Consider the following 20,859-nt stretch of genomic DNA (forward strand, 5'->3'; position numbering starts at 1 on the left):
CAGACTTTCCTTCCCACCACTCTACCAAAACATATCATCAAGGTCACCAATGACCACCCCACTGCCAAATCCAATTGGTCAATTCTCAGTCCTCATCTTATTCTCTATCAGAAGCATTTTGACATAGCTGATCAATCCTTTCCTGGAAGATTCTTCACTTGGTTTCCAGGATCCTGCTCTCTCTTGGCTCTTCTCTACCTCACTGGCCTTCCCTCTGGTCTCCACAACCTCTGAACACTGAGGTACACCTGGGCTTAATCCCAAGCCCTCTTTCATTTATTTACGCTCCCCAGGTGATCTCATCCAGGCTCACAACTTGAAATACCATTTATATGCTGATGATTCCCCAATGTTCTATCTCCATTCCAGACCTTCTCCTAATACAAGTTTCATTTATCCAACTACCAAGACTAAAACCAAAATTCTGATTTTGCGCTCTTCCTTTGATATTTATTCCTCATCTAAGTAGACGGCAATTCCATTCTTTCAGTCTCTCAGACCAAAAACCTCAGAATCATCCTTGACTCCTATCTTTTTCTCTCATCCCACACAGCAGCAAATCCTGCTGACTCTACCTTCAAAATATATCCTCAGCCCAACCACTTCTCACCACCTCCACAACCACCTGATCTGAGCCATTATTATCTCTAGCCTGGAAAACCGCAATCACCCCCAACCGCTTCAGCCCTTCTTCACCCGCAGTTTATTCCCGTCACTGCAGGCAGAGCAATCCTTTCAACACCTTAGTCGGATTATGATCCTCCTTTGCTCAAAACTCTTAGATGGTAGGGATTTAGCTCCTTTATAGAGAAATGTGACACGGTAACAATTGAGCAGTGATGTGAAAGAGGTGGGAAAGTAAACCATGTGGAATGAGGAGGAAAAATATCCTAGGCAAAGAGAACAACGAGTGTGAAAAGGGTTGATGCAGGACTAAGCCTGGATGTTCAAGAAAGAGCAAGAAGGTCAGCATTACTGGAGCAAACTAATTAGTACTAAACTAAGCACTAATACTGATCAAAGGTCACCCAAACTCTCTTCTCCATAGTGTGAGCAATTTCTAAACCCCTGTAGGATATGCAACAATCATTCATAAAACCAGTGAACACTAAAATGGCTACTACACCTATGTGGAACATTTGTTAAATTATTTCTGGGAATGTTGAGATAGGTCTTTAAAAAGTACCATGGGAATAGAAGAGCTTGGGGAAGGGAGCTGGTTAGACAGACAATCAAAAATCAAACTCATTTCTTCTTCATTTTCAATTTTAAGGCAAACCACCTACCAATCAATAAATAGCCACTTCTATTTACCAGGATAAAATGTCAATCTGTAAGTTAAAATGGCAATCTCAAAACTTTTACTTTGTTAGACTCAATGGCTCTTATATATATTTTTTGAAAACAACAACAAAAAGAGTGAAATGTGGGATTTAAAAAATTAAGAGAACTCTTGTACATATAAGGTAATAGGAAAGATAATTACATATTTAGCACTTGGACTCATTTGAACTGCTGGTTATTTTAGTCCATGCACTGCATTTTAGCTCTTTCTGCCCTATTTTAGTTTGTACAATATATTTTTATTCTACCAGCTATTTTAGACCAACATTCTTTTAAAAATGCTCAGACAATCCTGACTTTATCCCTTCTCAAAATGTTGATCCTACAACTAATATAAATTTGTGTTTATTGGCAACAGACTGATTTACACAACTAAACTCACAAAAAAAAACATGGTGATCCCAGGACTAATATAAATTTGTGTTTATCAGCAATAGGCTGCCTTACACAACCAAACTCATAATAAAAGAAACAAGATTGTGAAAAGGAATTTGGCCCACTGGAAACCATAAAAAGTGCTTATGATCTCTAACTTTCAAGTCTACTATACATTCTATATTTTGCCATTGAAAGAATAAAGAAAACTTAGCATTTGCTTCTAACAGCACTGGAAACTAAGACTCGAGAATTCAGATTTCAGTTCTGCCACTGATTTTCCTGGTGACCTGTAAGCTAATCCTCTGTGAAACTGACCAAATGATGATTTAGAAGACATCTTAATGTACAATTTGAGTTATAAACATTATATGAGGAGAAAAACACAAGTGAAAAATCCTTTCCGAGTTCTACCTCAGACAATGACTTTTCCTGTGTTTTTATATTTGAAGTTCCAACAGCTATTAAAAGCAATTTACAGTCACTCTGTTGTAACGTCAAAGATTGCTTCCATAGCAATCTTTCCTGTAAGCTGAAAATGAGACATTTAGATGCAGCCAAGTGAACAGAATAATTTGATTTTTTTGTCACTCCTTGGTCAAATCTTTTCTTGGATAGATGTAAAAAATTATCTGACCTATGACTGTTAAAATGTCAGCCGTTCTGCCAACTGCCTTAATGGCAATTTCCCCAGCATTAGCAATAAATATGTGCATCCTTCCTTTTTTCAAGTTATAGTACATTGGCAAGTAGTAACTTAAACTAACAAGACTCAGTTTTGGCAATTTATTAGGTCTAAGCTTTTCTTCTGGTCACAGCAGCTGTGTAATAGTTCTCTTCTCCTTTTGGAAGTGACAGGTAGACATCCTGTGCAGAATGGATTCCAAACCCAGGTTGCTCTGTAAAGGGAAACTTTACTTACTTGCTTAGAGACTGTTCCCTTATCAACTAACAAACTTTCATCTGAACTCGATTGCTCTGACCACTTAGATAGCTAAAAGCTAAGAAACACTCAAGAATGACTATAACTTTCGCTGGTGACAGTCTGGTAAGGGTGATTCTTCAACTGGACTCTGACGACCAACAGCCTAAGTCTGAAGATTGTTCCTTGGCAAATGCATAATTACCTACTACATGTGAAAAGGGAAGCCAAAGTTAGTCTAATTAGAATTTCATAACATCTCATACTTTACAAAATATTTTCTAAGACATATTATTTAATTATTCCCAAAACTCTGTTCAGTAGATAGAATTCATTTATACCTATTTTAGAAAGGAGAAAATGGAGGCTTAGAACAGTCAAGAAACGTGCCTACAGTCATTGAGAGAGAAATAAAGAGTCAGAGCTCAACCTCAAGGCTCAAGGTTTATTCATTCATTCATTGCTATGGACTAAGGGCCTAGAATGTGTCAGGCCCTATACTAGGCACTGCAAGTATAACAAGTAAAAGAGACACAATCCCTGCTCTCCCAGAGCTTAGAGTCTAGTGACTGAGGGAGACAGTAATCAAAACAATACTCCTATACATTACAACCTATGAAAAATGCTGTCAAAGAAGGGGCAAAGGGCTTTAAGAGCGCATTTCAGAACACCTGACCCGTCTAGGTTTGGGGGCTCCTTACTTCGAGGGAAGCTTTAAAAAGCTGAGTCAAAGGACTATATGGAAAAATAAACAATTAATACGAGCAAGAAAAATTCTGAAGAAGAAAAGCACTGAGAGGGGGATAGCCACACCAGATAGTAAACATAATATAAAGATACAATAATTACAGCAGGGTAGTACTGGTGTTAAATCAACAGACAGATGAATGGAACAGAAGGTAAGCCCAAATACATTTAATGTATGATTGATGCTGTGGGACAACTGGGTAGACATCTAGGAAAAAACTAAAGTCAAATGCCTAATTCACATCATATATCAGGAGAAAGTCCAAGTGGATTAAGGATTTCAGTGTAAAAAGTGAAACCATAAAGAAGAAAACATTGATGAGTATCTTTATAACTTTGCAACAGAGAATGCCTCTCTAATATGACTCCAAATTCAGAAGCCATAAAGGAAAAGATAAACTTGACTACCTGAAAATAAAAATTTTCTACATGGCAAAAAAACCACCATCAGCAAAGTCAAAAGACAATGGACAAACTGAGAAAAATGTATTTTCAAGTCTAATACAAAGAGCTAATGTCCTTAATGAAAAGAAAGATGCAAAACAGGCAAAGGATATACATAAAAGAACTACAAATAACTCAGACATATGAAAAAATGCTTAACCTCATTCATAACAAAAGGAATACAAATTAAAACTAAACTGAATATGATTTTTTACCAAACAGACTGGCAGAATTCTATCAGCACTTTAAAGATATCATTGCACTGTCTTCTCAACTCCATTGTTTTTTTTCTGATTTTGGGGGGTTTTTTTGAGGAAGATTATCCGTGAGCTAACATCTGCTGCCAATCCTCCTCTTTTTGCTGAGGAAGACTGGCCGTGAGCTAACATCCATGCCCATCTTCCTCCACTTTTTTTTATATGTGGGACGCCTACCACAGCATGGCTTGTCAAGTGGTGCCATGTCTGCACCTGGGATCCAAACTGACGAACCCCAGGCCGCCGAAACGGAACGCGCGCACCTAACTGCTGTGCCTCCAGGCCAGCCCCTCAACTCCATTGTTTTTGATAAGCCAGTGGTGACTCAATTGTTCAACTACATATAAAGTGTCATTTTTCTGTGGTCGCTTAAGATTTTCTCTTTATGTCTGGTTTTCAGTATTTTGACTACGATGTGCCCTGTTTGTTTTCTCCTTGCATTTATCTTGGTTGGGATCTGCTGAGATTTTTGAATCTGTAAATTTATGTTTCTCACCATACTTGGAAATATCCGGGCATTATTTCATCAAATATTCTCCTGCTCCCATTCCCCTCTCTTCTCCTTCTAGGACTCCACTTTCGTGCACACTAGCTGTTTTGATTTTGTCCCCTAGGTCCTTGAAGCTCTGCTCTCCCTTCTTGCAAGTATCAAGCCCCATCCAGTACCTGCCTGCTTTACGTCACTCTCCAGGACCTTCAGGCACATGGCTTTATATTTTGTCCAGAGCTTACAGTTGATATTCATGGACGGGTTAGTCCAGCAGGAGTTACCTGGCCATTATGCAAAGTAAAACCTGACAGAAACCTACAAATATGTTAATATACTCTTGACAATACCGTGGAGAAACAACCACTCTCCTATATGGCTGCTGGGTTAATAAACTGGTACAAACTTTATGGAAGGCATTTTGGTGATAAAATTATAAACACATATAATCATTGATCCAGCAATTCTACTTCTAGTTATCTTACAGTCATACTTGAATACATACAAAATGACATGTATAAGATTATTTATTACAGTATTATTTGTAACAGCAAAAGATTTAAAACAACTTAATGTCCAACAATAGAGTTCAGATTAAATAAATTATGGTTGAATTATACAATGTAATAATATATGATTAGTAAAAAGAAGAATAAAGGAGGGGCTGGCCCGGTGGCACAGTGGTTAAGTTCACACATTCCACTTCAGTGGCCTGGGGTTCAGTAGGTCCTGCATGTGGACTTACACACCGCTTGGCACGCCATGCTGTAGTAGGCGTCCCACATATAAAGCAGAGGAAGATGGGCACGGATGTTAGCTCAGGGCCAGTCTTCCTCAGCAAAAAGAGGAGGATTGGCAGCAGACGTTAGCTCAGGGCTAATCTTCCTCAAAAAAAAAAAGAAAAGAATAAAGGAATTTTCTATGTGCATACATGGGAAAAAACTTTGACCTAAGTCAAAAGCAAGGTGAAAAACAGAGTATATAATATATGTTACCATTTGCATAAAAGGGAGGAAATATATGTATTTATATTTGCTTATATGTGCATAAAGAAAATCTGAAAAGCTATACTAGAAAAAAACTATGCCAGTGCTTACATGTGGTGGGTTGGAGAAGGAAAGGAGGGTAGAATGATTTGGGTGGGTACAGGACAATGATGGGAGAGAGACTTTTCACTACATATCTTTTAACAGATCTTGATTTTTGAACAATATGAATATATCACCCATTCAAAAATTTTTAAAAATAGACTTGAAAATTAAAATTAAAAGCATTATAATGAGATGCTCATAATTTATCCATTCACTCATTCATTCAACAAACATTTACTTAGTACCTACTGTGCCAAGTACTAGACTAGGTAATGGAGATCTAAAGACCAACAAAATACAGTCTTTGTCCTCATGAAGGTTAAAGTCTATTTTGACTAGACAAACAAAATATTACAATGTGATGCTTTAACAGAGATATTCACATGATGCTTTGGAAGCAATTCAGTTAGAACTCTTAGTTTAGGGTGACCGAATTCCAGTTCAAACTAACTTGAACAAATAGATTATTAAAAGGATACGAGGTATCTTATGGAATCTAAGATTAAAAATGCAGCCCGGCCTCAGTTCAAAGAATTCTAATACCCTTAGAATTTCCTCTTTGTCTCTTATCTCTTATCTCTCTGTATTTCATCTTACTCTCTATTTACCACTTTCTGATTCTTTTGACTAGATAATATGAGAAAAAAAAGCTCCCAGATTTACATGTTACAGACCAGGTACTCATGAGGAGACCAAGCACACTGTCTCAGTACTAACCCCAAATTCCCAGGCAAGAATTCTGGTTGGCTTACATGCCTCCTGCTGTAACCAACACTATTTCCAAGTCTTTACAGTAAATAAGTGAGTGGTACCAAAAATTCATTGAAAATAACCAAAAAACTAGGAAACTCTTGGGGGGGGGAGGGGGGGACCTGAGTCAGGGGCTGGCCCAGTGGCGCAGCAGTTAAGTTCACACATTCTGCTTCAGTGGCTCGGAGTTCGCCAGTTCGAGTCCCGGGTGTGGATGTATGCACTGCTTGTCAAGCCATGCTGTGGCAGGCGTCCCATATATAAAGTAGAGGAAGATGGGCATGGATGTTAGCTCAGGGCCAGTCTTCCTCATCAAAAAGAAGAGGATTTGCAGCAGATGTTAGTTCAGGGCTAATCTTCCTCAAAGAAAAAAAAAAAACCCGAGTCAACTGGTCCTTTGAAGACACTTGCAGATTCCCCTCATGCTGAGAAAACTGTGCAAAGGATGCTCACTACATCTAAATGACCATCTAGGAAATGCAGCAAAGCACCCAAGATTGCAGAACAAACAAGTGGCCTCACAGATACAAGTAGTTGGCACAATTCCAGTCCTTCCTCACACGCTACTCTGTGAGGTGTAGGGAAAGGATTTCTTCTGTGTTTCATATGCTTTCATAAAAAAAGGTCTTTTCTACTTGATGCATCCTGCTGCTACAGGAAACTTGAATTTTCTGATACTTCTATTATTTAAACAACGATAATAAAATTCCTTTTAAATGTTAGTAAGATTGACAAAGCTATCATCCTTACCTTTAATGTCTTGAGGTAAAGTAATTTAGGTATATACACACACTAGTTTTTATGAATAAAGTAAAACCCTGAGATATAAACTATTTCCTAAGTACTCTTACCTACATATGGATCAAAATTCAAAATAACAAATTCTATCACAAAAACAATAAAAATGTGAGGCCCTGTCATGGGTTCATTTATTGTAAATAATGTTCAACTCATAATAGTTCCATGTGGCTAAAAACAAAAACAAACCTGGTCAGCTCCTAGGCGTGTGCTGTTACACAGCTGACCACCACACTACACCCTTTGCAAAGGAGCAACCACAAGTCTATCCCTATGTCCAAGTCACATGCCATTAGGGCATAACTCCCAAGTAGCAGAAACTGAAGGGGGATTAGGAGAGAAGCCCCTTGTGTCCCCTGCTACATTCGGCTGACTGGCGTCACCAGAACAACTGCTCCATCCTGATGGCCAGTGGTGAAGAAACCACCCACTTCCAGACCATCCGGATATTTCGATCCCTCTCTTAGCACTCCCGCCCTCCTATCCCACCATTCTAGACCACTGCTGTGTAAGAAAAGATAATGCAATACACAAGCGTGAGCCACAGAGACATGTAATTTAAGACTCTTTAACATTTTCTAATAGCTACATTTAAAAAGATGAGAGAAACAATTGAAATTAATTTTAATAAAATCTCCCAATATATCCAAAAATATTATCATTTCCACACCTAATCAGTGTAAAAATTATTAGTGAGATGATTTTTTGGTACTAATTCTTTGAACTCTGGTATGTATTTTACATTCACACACATCTCAGTTCAGACTAGTCATGTGTCAAGTGCTCAACAGCCACAGACGTATGCTTAGTGGCTCCTGTATTGGACAGCACAGTTCTAGACATTTTTCCATGAATACTAATTCCCACATTAAGTTAGATACTCCCTGTCATAAATGCCTGAAGACCTACCTAAGTTACTAAATACTATGAACCTGCAACACTCCCGACAGGAAGGCTGATAAGGCTCACCAGGTTAGTGGGAATGACCCTGGGGCTCCACTGCCTCTTCCAGACAATACGCTTTTCCTAATACTGTCTTTCCTTCGTCTTCTCCACCTCCCTTCCTGTTAGCCTGCAATCTGTTCTCCCATCCTCACAACTCCATCAAAACTGCTCCCGGAAAAAAAGGCTCTCTCTTATCTCACACTCTCGTTCCTAAGAAAACTTGCCCTTTCACCTTGCTTTCCACACTTTACCTGCACCTTGGTGATGTCAGCTTCTACTGATCCACATACGGTACCTGACGACTAACAGCATCTTTGGAGATAATACAGGAACAATCGCTGAACTAGAATTTATTGAGCACTTATTACAATAATTTACTTCAAGTATCTACAAAAGAAGGCTAATAATAATAATAATAATAATAATAATAATAATAATACTTTGTATTATATAACTCCATGTTTGCTTAATTCTGTTTGCTCCCCACATGCGAGACCTAATTTAATCTTTATGTCAAGGTTGAGGTGACAATAGTTATTTCCAGAAAAGTGACACATGGAAAACCTATAGTCACACACACACACACACACACACACACACACAACTAATGACAGAATCAGAATCTGAAGCTCTGGGGCCAGCCCCGTGGCCGAGTGGTTAAGCTCGTGCACTCTGCTTTGGCGGCTCAGGGTTTCACCAGTTCGAATGCTGGGCGCGGACATGGCACCGCTCATCAAGTCATGCCGAGGTGGCATCCCTCATGCCACAACTAGAAGGACCCACAACTAAAAATACACAACTATGTACCCGGGGCCTTTGGGGAGAAAAAGAAAAAATAAAATCTTTAAAAAATAAAAGAATCCGAAGCTCCTAGCGCCCAGATCACTCTCCTCTGCAACACGTTTCCAAACAGCCTCTACCTAGAGGCGCTTACACTCCACCACACACTGCTGTACAGTAATCAAACGGGAGGCCCTCAGACTGAAGTAGCTCTAATGCCCTGGTAGCTGACTTAAGCAAACGGAAACCTAAGCCAGTCAATTCCTGTAACTGCCTCAAGATTAAGAAGAACCACCAGCCACAAACAGCCAACTAGGCTTTCCCAAGTAAGATGCAACCATTTAAACTACAGCCAATCAAGTAAGTTCCTTGTTTTGCTTCCGTGTCTCCTCTGGAGAAACCTCGCCCCAGCTCCTGCTGGTAGAACGCTCCTAACCTCTCCGAATCAATATTTACTCAAATAAACTCTTAAAAATTTTAACATGCCTAGTTTATTTTTTAACCATGCCATATACTTTCCCTTCAAAAGTAGTATCACAGCAACATGAGATGACAGAAGCATAAAGCATTAACTCAAGTGCGGAATTATCATGAAATAGCTCCTTTCTTTTTCTGCACAATATTTTTAAATGTTGCTAGCGTTTAACTTACAAGCCATAGACTCTTAAAATCTTATTGGGATTTGGGGTCAAATACAACAACAAAAAAAGGGAAATTGCTTCACATTCTCCATTATACAAGTATATCTCACTATTAAGGAAATACCCACAAAAGGAAAAAATATGCTGTTAAAAAACAATTTTATCTCCCAGATCACCCACTGGTGAGCCTTAATATGTAAAATATGTGAAAATACGTCATTTTAGAACATCTCAAAACATTCATTTCATAGCAGGAAAGAAAAGTGCCTCTGATCAAAATATGAGGTGATGGGGCCAGCCACATGGCCAAGGGGGTAAAGTTCCACAGGCTCTGCTTCAGAGGCCCAGGAGTGCAGGTTTGGATCCTGGGCGTGGACCTGCTCCACTCATCAGCCATGCTGTGGCGGCATCCCACATACAAAGCAGAGGAAGACTGGCACAGACGTTAGCTCAGGGCGAATCTTCCTCACCAAAAAAAAGAAAATTAGGTTATCAACTAACTTTGAGTTCTGGGAATTAAAACAAAAGCCAAAAAAAATTCATAAATTTGCTTACTATCCTTTGTTGCAACAATTATTGGTTCTCAGAAAGCACAGACCCATACATGAAATGCTAACAAGGCAGCTGGTATATATAATATGAAATAAGACCTTAGGCTTTACTCATTGAGAAAGCTTAAAATGTACCTTTATTTTGATATAGTGTATCCAAACAAGACATATAATTTTAATACCTGTAGCTTATGTTGTGGCATCATCAAAATTAAAGTTCTTCTGGGGGCTGGCCCTGTGGCCTAGTGGTTGAGTTTGGCATGCTCTGCTTTGGCGGCCCAGGTTCATGGGTTCAGATCCTGGGCACAGACTTATAACACTCCTCAGCCATGCTGTGGTGGTGACCCACATATAAAAAATAGAGGAAGACTGGCTTAGATGTTAGCTCAGGGCTAATCTTCCTCAAGCAAAAAAAGAGGAGGATTGGCAACAGATGTTAGCTCAGGGCTAACCTTCCTTAGCAAAAAACAAAAATTCTAATCTTAAAAATAACTCTGCTCAAAGAGGTAGCAAGAGGGAGAGCTTTGTGGTGATGGAATAGTTTTGTGTCTTGATTGCAGCAGTAGTTACAGGAAACTACACATGTGATAAAATGGCATACACACACATTGTACCAATGACAATTTCTTGGTTTTGATAGTGTACCATAGTTATGTAAAATGTAACCAGAGGAGGAAACTGGGCAAAGGTATGCAAGACTTCTCCGTACTATTTTGTCACTTCTTGTGAATCTATAATTATTTCAAAATAAAAAGGTTTTTTTTTTTTTTTTTAAAGATTTTATTATTTCCTTTTTCTCCCCAAAGCCCCCCGGTACATAGTTGTATATTCTTCGCTGTGGGTTCTTCTAGTTGTGGCATGTGGGACGCTGCCTCAGCGTGGTCTGATGAGCAGTGCCATGTCCGTGCCCAGGATTCGAACCAACGAAACACTGGGCTGCCTGCAGCGGAGTGCGCGAACTTAACCACTCGGCCACGGGGCCAGCCCCCAAAATAAAAAGGTTTTAAAAAATAAATAAACCTTAAAAAAATACCTCTGATCATGCAGGCACATAATAAGTGTTGTTCATTCTGAACATGCAAGCATGCATCTCAATGTATCATATTTTTTCCTGATGAAAAAAATCTTAGTCTTCACTAAAAATTATAAAACCATCATAGACGAACACAATGTTCAAAACTCTTATCTACTCATTCAAGGAGATGGGCAAAGCAATAAAAGAAATGACTTCATAAAAAGACAAAGGCAAAGAATTAATAAAGAGGTTTTTTGGTTTTTGCAATATTTACTTTTTTTTTTTTTTAAAGATTTTATTTTTTTCCTTTTTCTCCCCAAAGCCCCCCTGGTACATAGTTGTTTATTCTTCGTTGTGGGTCCTTCTAGTTGCGGTATGTGGGATGCTGCCTCAGCGTGATTTGATGAGCAGTGCCATGTCCGTGCCCAGGATTCGAACCAACGAAACACTGGGCCGCCTGCAGTGGAGCGCAAGAACTTAACCACTCGGGGCCAGCCCCTAATATTTACTTTCAAATGTGCACTTACTGAAATCCTCTAAATAAAAGTTTGGCTGAAAACAGAAGTGTCTTTGCGGGGTTATGGAGGGAACACTGTATTTCAGAGTGGCAGGCTTATCAGAAGGCCAGGAGATCAGAGCCCTCTCCCTCTTCTACACGGCTTTTACAACTTCCCTTTTGCCAGTTGATGGTAAAATGGAAGAGGTATTTCAGGTTTTTAAGAGCCTCATACTTTTAGAGTAGAAATTGAAGGTTAAGAATGTAAACAAGTGGCAGAAAGAAAAATTCAATAATGATGAAGATGAAGAGAAGTGGTCACCATCCCCTCAAATGAATACAAGATTTTGTAATCCAAAGGTATTAAATAATTATGCTCAGTCTTGGATTCATTATAGAAAGTATTTATCAGATGGACTAGTCAGATCAGGAGAAGTGAAAAACCTGGATTTACATTTAGACCAGGAAGAACATTGATTCTTACAATGTTATATCTGGAGGGTATATTAATTTTCATGTTTTAATTAACAAACAGCAATTTATTTCATATAAAAATGTCCTCACACTTCAATACTCCAATAAGACATAACAGACGTGATTTACTGATCAGCAAACCCATCATATGTGTGCTTACAATTCTTGTTCCCCACATACACCATACTTCTAAATTTTTCTCCAACCACATAACCCATCGACCTCCTCTACCTATAGTGCTATGTCCACCTTCCTTTAGAGCCTAGGTGATTTCCAGTTCATCATCCTTAGTCCCTCCATACCTTAGTGCTTGGGTCTTCTTCTGTGTTCTCAGACAGTCTGAGTATTCCATTGCAGATTTAATCTATACAGCACTGCTATTTCATTTTTTACAAATACGTACTGAGTCTTCTCAACTGGATTTTAACATCCTGAAGAGCAAAAGCCATGACTGATATACTGCTTTATTTACCCAAAACCTAGCATAGGAGACTTTCCATATATGTACATCAGGCCCACACTGGCTTAGCCCTATGAAATTGCATCTTATGAGTTTGGCGCAGCATTCCAGCACATGAAAAATACAAAAATAATTTTAAACGTTGAGTCTGTAGTCTTTCACAATAACTATCTTTCCAAGCTCTGTTATCAGAAAAATTGAAAAGCATGTGTTTCAAGTCCCTAATAAAACAGTGAACAAGATAGGGTCAAAGGAAAAGCCCTGTGACATTCCACAAGACACCTGATGGCTGACAAGAATTATACCCAATCTTTTAGGTGTAGTTCTTCCACTGAGTCAAACAGCTAAGAAAGAAGCATACAGTAAGTAGAATACTAAAGGAGAATGACCGAATTCTTTATTAAAAATGAAACAATCTAAGTCTATGATATTCACCTTCCTTAAAAGGGTAAAATAAGTTTGCCATGACTATTTCTCGGTTACCCAACTGTTGTTCCAACTGACTACTGCATTCTCATTCAAATGTTTGCAAATCATCCCCTTAAAGACCTGAGTGTAATTTCTTAAAAATCTCTAGTATGTTTTTACTTTCTACAGTCTTCTAGAATCTTTCTGCTTCTCTATAATTTCTCACAGCTAATATCTCTGAGAGCACATCTGCCAGTTTCTTCGGCACCCTGACACAGTCTACCCAAGAACCTTGACGGGACACAGCCTTGCCGACACCTTGATTCCAGCTCAGGGAGGCCCAGTTCGGACTTCTGACCTTCAAAACTATACCACAACAAATTTGTGTTGTTGTAAGCTACCAAGTTTGTGGTAATTTTTTGCAGCAGCAATAGGAAACTAATACAGTCCCTGATTCAAAAGATCTTGGCTCAAAATCAAGCTCCTTTCTTTCTGCCAGGATCCTGTGTTTATCGTCCAGATTCTTGGTCTGGATTTGGATTCCATTAGCAGGCCGTCCCTCAACATATTCCTGAACCCACATGCCAAGCCCAAATGTGCTTCATCTCTCAAGACTAACCTTTAAATCCTGTTTCTTGACCAGTAACTAACGCATATGCCTATATTTTTACTTCTATAGTCTCAGCTCCCACTTATACTAGGCTCTCCCTACACTTGGTCTGCTGCAAGCTTATCCTCTAATTGTCCACCTTGCCTTATTATGGGATTCTCAGCTTCTTTACTTCCCCTGAATCCATAACCATTGTCCTAATGCTTACAAACTACTCAAAATAAACTGGGGAAAGTAAAGAATGGAGAATCAATACTATTAAATACAAAGTTTTAAAAATACTATAAATTCAAACTGTCTAGCTGCTTTAAACAAGCTTAAACTCTACACTGAGATGAATTACAATTCAAATATTAGCTGAACCAACGAATATAATTTTAAAAATTCTTAGATCATAAAAGGTACCATGAAACTGGACATATATAAATTCAGCCTTAATATTAAAAAGGGGAATTGGATGGGAAGGAAAATCCTAAAACCTAAAGACCAACTAGTTTGACAGTGATTCCTGTTTTCAAATGAGTCTATCAGGACTAAAGACAACACAGGTTCACCAAGAGGTCATGCCAAATTAACCTAACACACTTTTTTGAGAGGACAATTAAGTTGATTATTTAATAAGGGAAATGCTGGGATGAGAGGATAAACTAAATTCAATAAAGTTTTCCCTACTATCTATGTGAACGGATTCAAGTTTCAAAATAATCAACAGTTTAAAACCTTGAACTCCACATTGTTGGTGGAAATGTAAAATGGTGCAGCCATTATGGAAAATAGTATGGAGGTTCCTCAAAAAATTAAAAACAGAATTAACAATATGATCCAGCAATCCCATTCTTGAAGATATATTCAAAAGAATTCAAAGCAGGATCTCAAAGAGATAGTAGCACATCCATATACATTGCAGCATCATTCACAACAGACAAGAGGTGAAAGAACCCAACTGTCCATTGACAGATGAATGGATAAACAAAATGTGGTGCATACATACAAAGGAATGTTATGCAGCGGTAAAAAGGAAGGAAATCCTGTCACATGCTACAACATGGATGAACTTCAAAGACATTATGCTAAGCAAAATAAGCCAGTCACAAAAGGACAAATGCTATATGACTCCATTTACATGATGCATCTAAAAAAGTCAAAATCGGAGAAACAGAAAGTAGAGAAATCTCCATACTATTTTCTACAGTGGCTACACCATTTTACATTCCCACCAGCAGTGTATGAGGGTTCCCCTCCGCCCGTCCTTTCCAACACTTGTTATTTCTTGTCTTTTTAATAAGAGACATTCTGACAGGCATGAGGTGATATTTCATTGTGGTTTTGATTTGCATTTCCCTAATAATTAATGCTGTTGAACATCTTTTCATGTGACTGTTGGCCATCTGCATATCTTCTTTGGAAAAATGTCTCTTCAGATCCTCTGCCCATTTTTTTTTTTTTAAAGATTTTATTTTTTTTCCCTTTTTCTCCCCAAAGCCCCCTGGTACATAGTTATATATTCTTCGTTGTAGGTCCCTCCACTTGTGGCATGCGGGACGCTGCCCCAGCGTGGCTCGATGAGCAGTGCCATGCCCACGCCCAGGATTCGAACCAACGAAACACTGGGCTGCCTGCAGTGGAGCATGCGAACTCAACCACTCAGCCACGGGGCCAGCCCCTCTCTGCCCATTTTTTAATTGGGCTGCTTGTTTTTGTTGTTGAGTTGTATGAGTTCTTTATACATTTTGGATATTAGATACATGATTTGCAAATATCTTCTCCCAAGTGGTAGTCTTTTCACTTTGTTGATGGTTTCTTTGCCATGCAGAAGGCTTTTAGTTTGATACAATCTCATTTGCTTTTTTCTTTTGTTTCCCTTGCCTGAGGAGACATTCAAAAAGATACTGCTGGGGCCAGCCCCGTGGCATAGTGATTAAGTTCGTGCACTCCGCTTCGGCAGCCCGGGTTTTGCGAGTTCAGATCCCAGGTGCAGACCTACACACCACTCATCAAGCCATGCTGTGGTGGCATCCCACATACAAAATAGAGGAAGATTTGGGGCAAGCTTGGGTGGTGTAGTGGTTAAGTTCACGCACTCCACTTTGGTGGCCCAGCGTTTGCCAGTTTGGATCCTGGGCAAAGACCTGCGCACCACTTATCAATCCATGCTGTGGCAAGTGTCCCACATATACAGTAGAGAAAGATGGGGATGGATGTTAGCTGAGGGCCAATCTTCCTCAGCAAAAAGAGGATGGGCAGCAGATATTAGCTCAGAGCTAATCTTCCTCAAAAAGAAAAAAAAAGAAACAAAACAAAAAAACGAAAAATAGAAGAAGTGAAAATCTTCCTCAAGCAAAAAGAGGAAGATTGGCAACAGATATCAGCTCAGGGTCAATCTTCCTCACCAAAAAAATAAAGATACTGCTAAGACCAAGGTCAAAGAGCATACTGCCTATATTTTCTTCTAAGAGTTTTATGGTTTCAGGTCTTACATTCAAGTCTTTAATCCATTTTGAGTTAATTTTTGTGTATGGTGTAAGATAACAGTCTACTTTTGTTCTTTTGCATGTGGTTGTCAAATTTTTCCAACACCATTTATTGAAGAGACTTTCCTTTCGCCATTGCATGTTCTTGGCTCCTTTGTCAAAAACTAGCTGTCCATAAAAGAGAACAGTTCAGTGGTTACTTGGGGGAGGGGGCTGGGGGAGGACACAGGGGGTGAAGGGGAGCACTTACATGGTTATGGACAAGTAATAACGTACAACTGAGATCTCACAATGTTGTAAACTACTATGAACTCAATAAACAAAAAGTTAGCTGTCCATAAATGTGTGGGTTTATTTCTGGGCTTTCAAGTATGTTCCACTGATCTGTGTGTAACACGTGTTTTTCTGCCAGTACCACGCTGTTTTGATTACTATAGCTTCGTAGTATGTTTTGAAATCAGAGGGTGTGATGCCTCCAGCTTCATTCTTTTTTCTCAGGATTGCTTTGGCTATTTGGGGTCTTTTGTTGTTCTATATAAATTTTAGAATTCTTTGTTCTATTTCTGTGAAAAATGTCAAGAGGACTTTGATAGGGATTCCATTAAATCTGTAGGTTGCTTTAGGTAATATGGACATTTTATATTGCTTCTACCAGTCCACGAGTATGGAAAATCTTTCCATTTCTTTGCATATTCTTCTATTTCTTTCAAAAATGTCTTATAGTTTTCAGTGTACAGGTCTTTCACCTCGTTAGTTAAATTTATTCCTAGGTATTTTATTCTTTACGTTGCAACTGTAAATGGGATTGTATTCTTGATTTCGCTTTCTGCTATTTTGTTGTTAGTGTATAGAAATGCAACTAATTTTTGAATGTTGATTTTGTACCCTGCTCTACTTTGTACCAACTTTACTGTATTCACTTATCATTTCTAATACTTTTTTGGTGGATTCCTTAGGGTTTTCTATGGAAAACAGTATACAGATCCCTCAAAAAATAAAACTACCATATGATCCAGAAATTTCACTTCTGGGTATTTATCCAAAGAACACAAAAACACTAATTCGAAAAGATATATGCAGAGAAGGAGCACATTTGCACAGTGACAGATGGCAACTAGACTTTTGGTGGTAAACACAATGTAGTCTATACAGAAATCCAAATATAATGATGTACACCTGAAATTTATATAATGTTATAAACCAATGCTACCTCAATTAAAAAAAAAGAAAAGAAAGTAGAAAGGTAGTTGCCAAGGACTGGAGGAAAGAGGAATTAGCATTTAACGGGTATAGAGTTTCAGTTTTGCAAGACGAAAAAGTTCTAGCGATCTGCTGCACAACAATGTGAACGTACTTAATGCTACCAAGTGTAAACTTAGAAACGGTTAAGACGGTAAATTTAATTTTATGTGTCTTTTATGAAAATAAAACAAACAAAATAAATTTACAAAAAAACCCTTAAAAATCCTGAACTGAACAAACAAGATGATTTGTAACCAGGATAAATTTTAGTCATACTGATTCCAAGGCACTAATCATGCATAAGACCTTGGAAACCAAGTCGTTTAAGAAAAAGCTTAAGACTAAAAGAGGGGGAGGCATATTTAACCTAAGAAAAGGAAGATTAAGCAAAACCTAAAAGAATTAATAGAGAGAAGGGAACCTAAACTTATTCTGTGCTTAACTATGCTGGAGTTCATTCATTCATTCATTCATTCAGCAAATGTTTACAGCATGTCAACAAGGTGGCAGGCATTGTTCTAGGTGGTTATGATGTATCAGTGAACAGAACACAGAGCGCTGCCTTCATGGAATTTTACATTCCAGTGGGAAGACACAAACAATAAACATAACAAATAAGTGTGGTAGGCTGCTTCTAAGTGACTCCCAATGATCCCTGGTATTCACACACTTATGTACTTCTTCCCCTGTGTGTAGACTGGACTTAACAGACTACAGTAAAAATGATGAGATGTCACTTCCGAGACTACATTATAAAGATTGTGACTTCTGTCTTGCTCATATACTCTCACTCTCTCCTGCTTACTTGCTCTGGTGAAACCAGCTGCCATCTTACAAGCTGGCCCATGAAGATGCAAGGGATTTAGGGCAGCCTCTAGCCAACAGCTAGCACTGACTGAGACCCTCAGTTCAATAGCCCACAAGGAACTGAACGACACCAACAACCACATGAATGAACTTAGAATGGATCCACCTCCAGTGAGCCTTGAGATGACTGCAGCCCTGGCCGCTATCTTGAGTGCAGCCTGTGAGAGACCCTGAAACAGAAAGTCTGCACAGATTTCTGACAAACAAAAGCTATGATGATAAATGTTATTCTTTTAATCCACTAAATTCTGGAATGATTATTTTACGCAGAAATATATAACTAATACAACATGTTAATTATATGACGTGTTAAAAAGAAGAAAAAAGGATAACATAGAGCAGGGTAAAGGTAGGGGTGTGCAAGTTACAATTTTAAAAAGGAGTGTTACAAAGAATGTACATGAACGTTTATAGTAGCATTATTCATAATAGTCAAAAACTGGAAACAACCCAAATGTCCATCAATTAGTGAATGGATAAACAAAATGTGGTATGTCTATAAAATGAGGTATTATCCAGCCACAGAAAGAAATGAAGTACTGACACATGCTACAACATGGATGAACCTCAAACATATTATGCTAAATGAAAGAGGCCAGTCACAAAAGACCACATATTGTATGATTCCATTATATGAAAAAAATCTATACAGAGAGAAAGTAGTTTAGTGGTTGCCTGGGGCCAGGGTGGGATTAACTGTAAATGTGCATGCAGGGTCTTATTGGGGTCATGGAGCCATTCTAAAACTGGATTGTGGTAGCGGTTGCTCAACTTAGCAAATATATTAAGAATCATTGAACTGTACACTTAAAACAGGTGAATTTGTGGTATGTAAATTATACTTCAAAAAAGTTATTTAAAAAAAGGGTGTTAACACAGGCATTGCTGAGAAGATAACACATGAGTAAAAACTTTAAGGAGGAAGGGTATTAGGCATGCAGATATCTAGGGGAAATACGACAACAGAGGGAAAGCTACATACAAAGAACGTAGGGCAGGAGCACAGCTGGTGGGTCTGTAGCACAGCAGGGTGGCTGGAGCCGAATATTTGTAGACAGAAACTAGGAGATGAAGTGAGAGAAGCATGATGGATGGAGGACAGTGGTGACGGGAATCACCTAGAGCTTTTTTATGCTACTAGAAGGACTTCGGCTTTTACCATGAGAGAAAAAGAGGTATATGAAAGTTCTGAGCAGAGGAGTGCTATGATCTGACATACATTTTAAAAGGATCATTCAATGTAAAGAAATTATAAAAGGGTCGGTATAAGCTAGCTACCTCCAGAGTTACTGATCTCTCTTATCTGACCGGGATACTGGAGAAGTTCTGCACTGAAAAGCAGGGGAAACCTGTCAGTGTCTCAAAATGTGGCCTGTGAGCCACCGGCATCAGAACCTCCATGGGGGCTTCTTATACATGCAGGTCCTCAGGCTCCGGCACAGAACTCTGAGTATCTGGGGCTGGGGATGTGAGACTCCACATTTTACCAACTTCCCAGATGATACCTTTGAGAAACACAATGAGCCAGATAAACATTAAGGTTCCTTCAAACTCTAAATTATGAGAAAAGATATAGGCAACCTAAACCCTGTTTATTTAAGGAAATGGCTAGGGTTTACTATAAATGGACATCTGAATTGATTATTTTAATTTATTACAGATGAAGTGATTTTCCATTCTCGAAAAACCTTACCCAGTTGTTTTTCTTCCCAGCATAAATTTCCATGTTCTCCCCATACTGTGGCTCTTCCAGTAATGTCTGGTATTCAAACATGAGGCGGGAGCTCTCGCGGAGCCGGCTGCATTGAAATTGGTGATATTGTTGCACAAGTTCCTTCACCACAAGTAACAGACATTCAGGATTTGAAGGATTCCAGGAGGCAAGGTTCTGCAGGAGCCAAAAATAAAAGACAGTTAAAAAGGAATGTACACACAAACCCAGTATCACATTAGTACATCCATATAAAGGAAAAGAGTGATGAAAATCTAAGAGGAACAGACTACTCTCAATTAGCGACAAACTCAGGGCTGAAGTCGGAAGGGTCTTTTAAGCTTGGTGATTTCTCCTGCCTCCTAAAAATCATCGCAGAAAATCAAGGAGGAATTCCATCCTGAGTAGGCAGCAACAGTGAAGTGTAAAGTAGGGTAGTAATAAAACAAGAAACCTAAATATCCTAGAACACCATAATTTTAGCCCTGGAAGACTTAATTTGTTTCTCATTCTTCTATAATTTTAATGTTTTTCTATCTGCACCTAAATTCAGCATTATATGCTAACATCACTCAACTCAGATCCACAGACCATCTGCATCTGTAATACCAGATATAAATAAATGCTCTGTAAACGCTAGAGCCCCACAGAAACATAAGCACAGTAGTGATGGTTCAGCCTGAAAAGGATAGGAATGGAGTTGAGATAAGGAAAAATACAATTAGGAAATGCAAGGTTCAGAGAAAAAGAGGAAGGAAATGGCTGTGTTAGCTTATGACCAGGAAAGGAGCTGGGAATGGGGGAAGGTCTGACAAGTATACAGTAGTTATTAAGCTCATGTTCATTCATTCAACAGATACTTATCACATCTTATTATGTATGAGACCCTGTTCTGGGCGGTGATGAGAACAAGCCAAGTCCTTGCTCTCAAGGAACTTACATTCTAGCGGGCCAAAGTAAATAATAAACAAAC

The 20,859-nt window shown here is 38.8% G+C and overlaps 1 protein-coding gene across 3 annotated transcripts in view; it reads right to left on the bottom strand.

Annotated features, from left to right (window-relative positions):
- The window catches only part of BABAM2 (BRISC and BRCA1 A complex member 2), a 420,511-nt gene that overhangs the window by 261,892 nt on the left and 137,760 nt on the right, over nt 1–20,859 (bottom strand). For all 3 annotated transcript variants that reach the window (XM_070572970.1, XM_070572969.1, XM_070572971.1), the window contains one exon: nt 19,869–20,063. In XM_070572970.1, the coding sequence (XP_070429071.1) occupies nt 19,869–20,063 (195 nt within the window). The remainder of the gene's footprint in view (nt 1–19,868; nt 20,064–20,859) is intronic.

The sequence above is a fragment of the Equus przewalskii genome, chromosome 14 (genome assembly GCF_037783145.1).
Source record: "Equus przewalskii isolate Varuska chromosome 14, EquPr2, whole genome shotgun sequence".
NCBI lineage: Eukaryota > Metazoa > Chordata > Mammalia > Perissodactyla > Equidae > Equus > Equus przewalskii.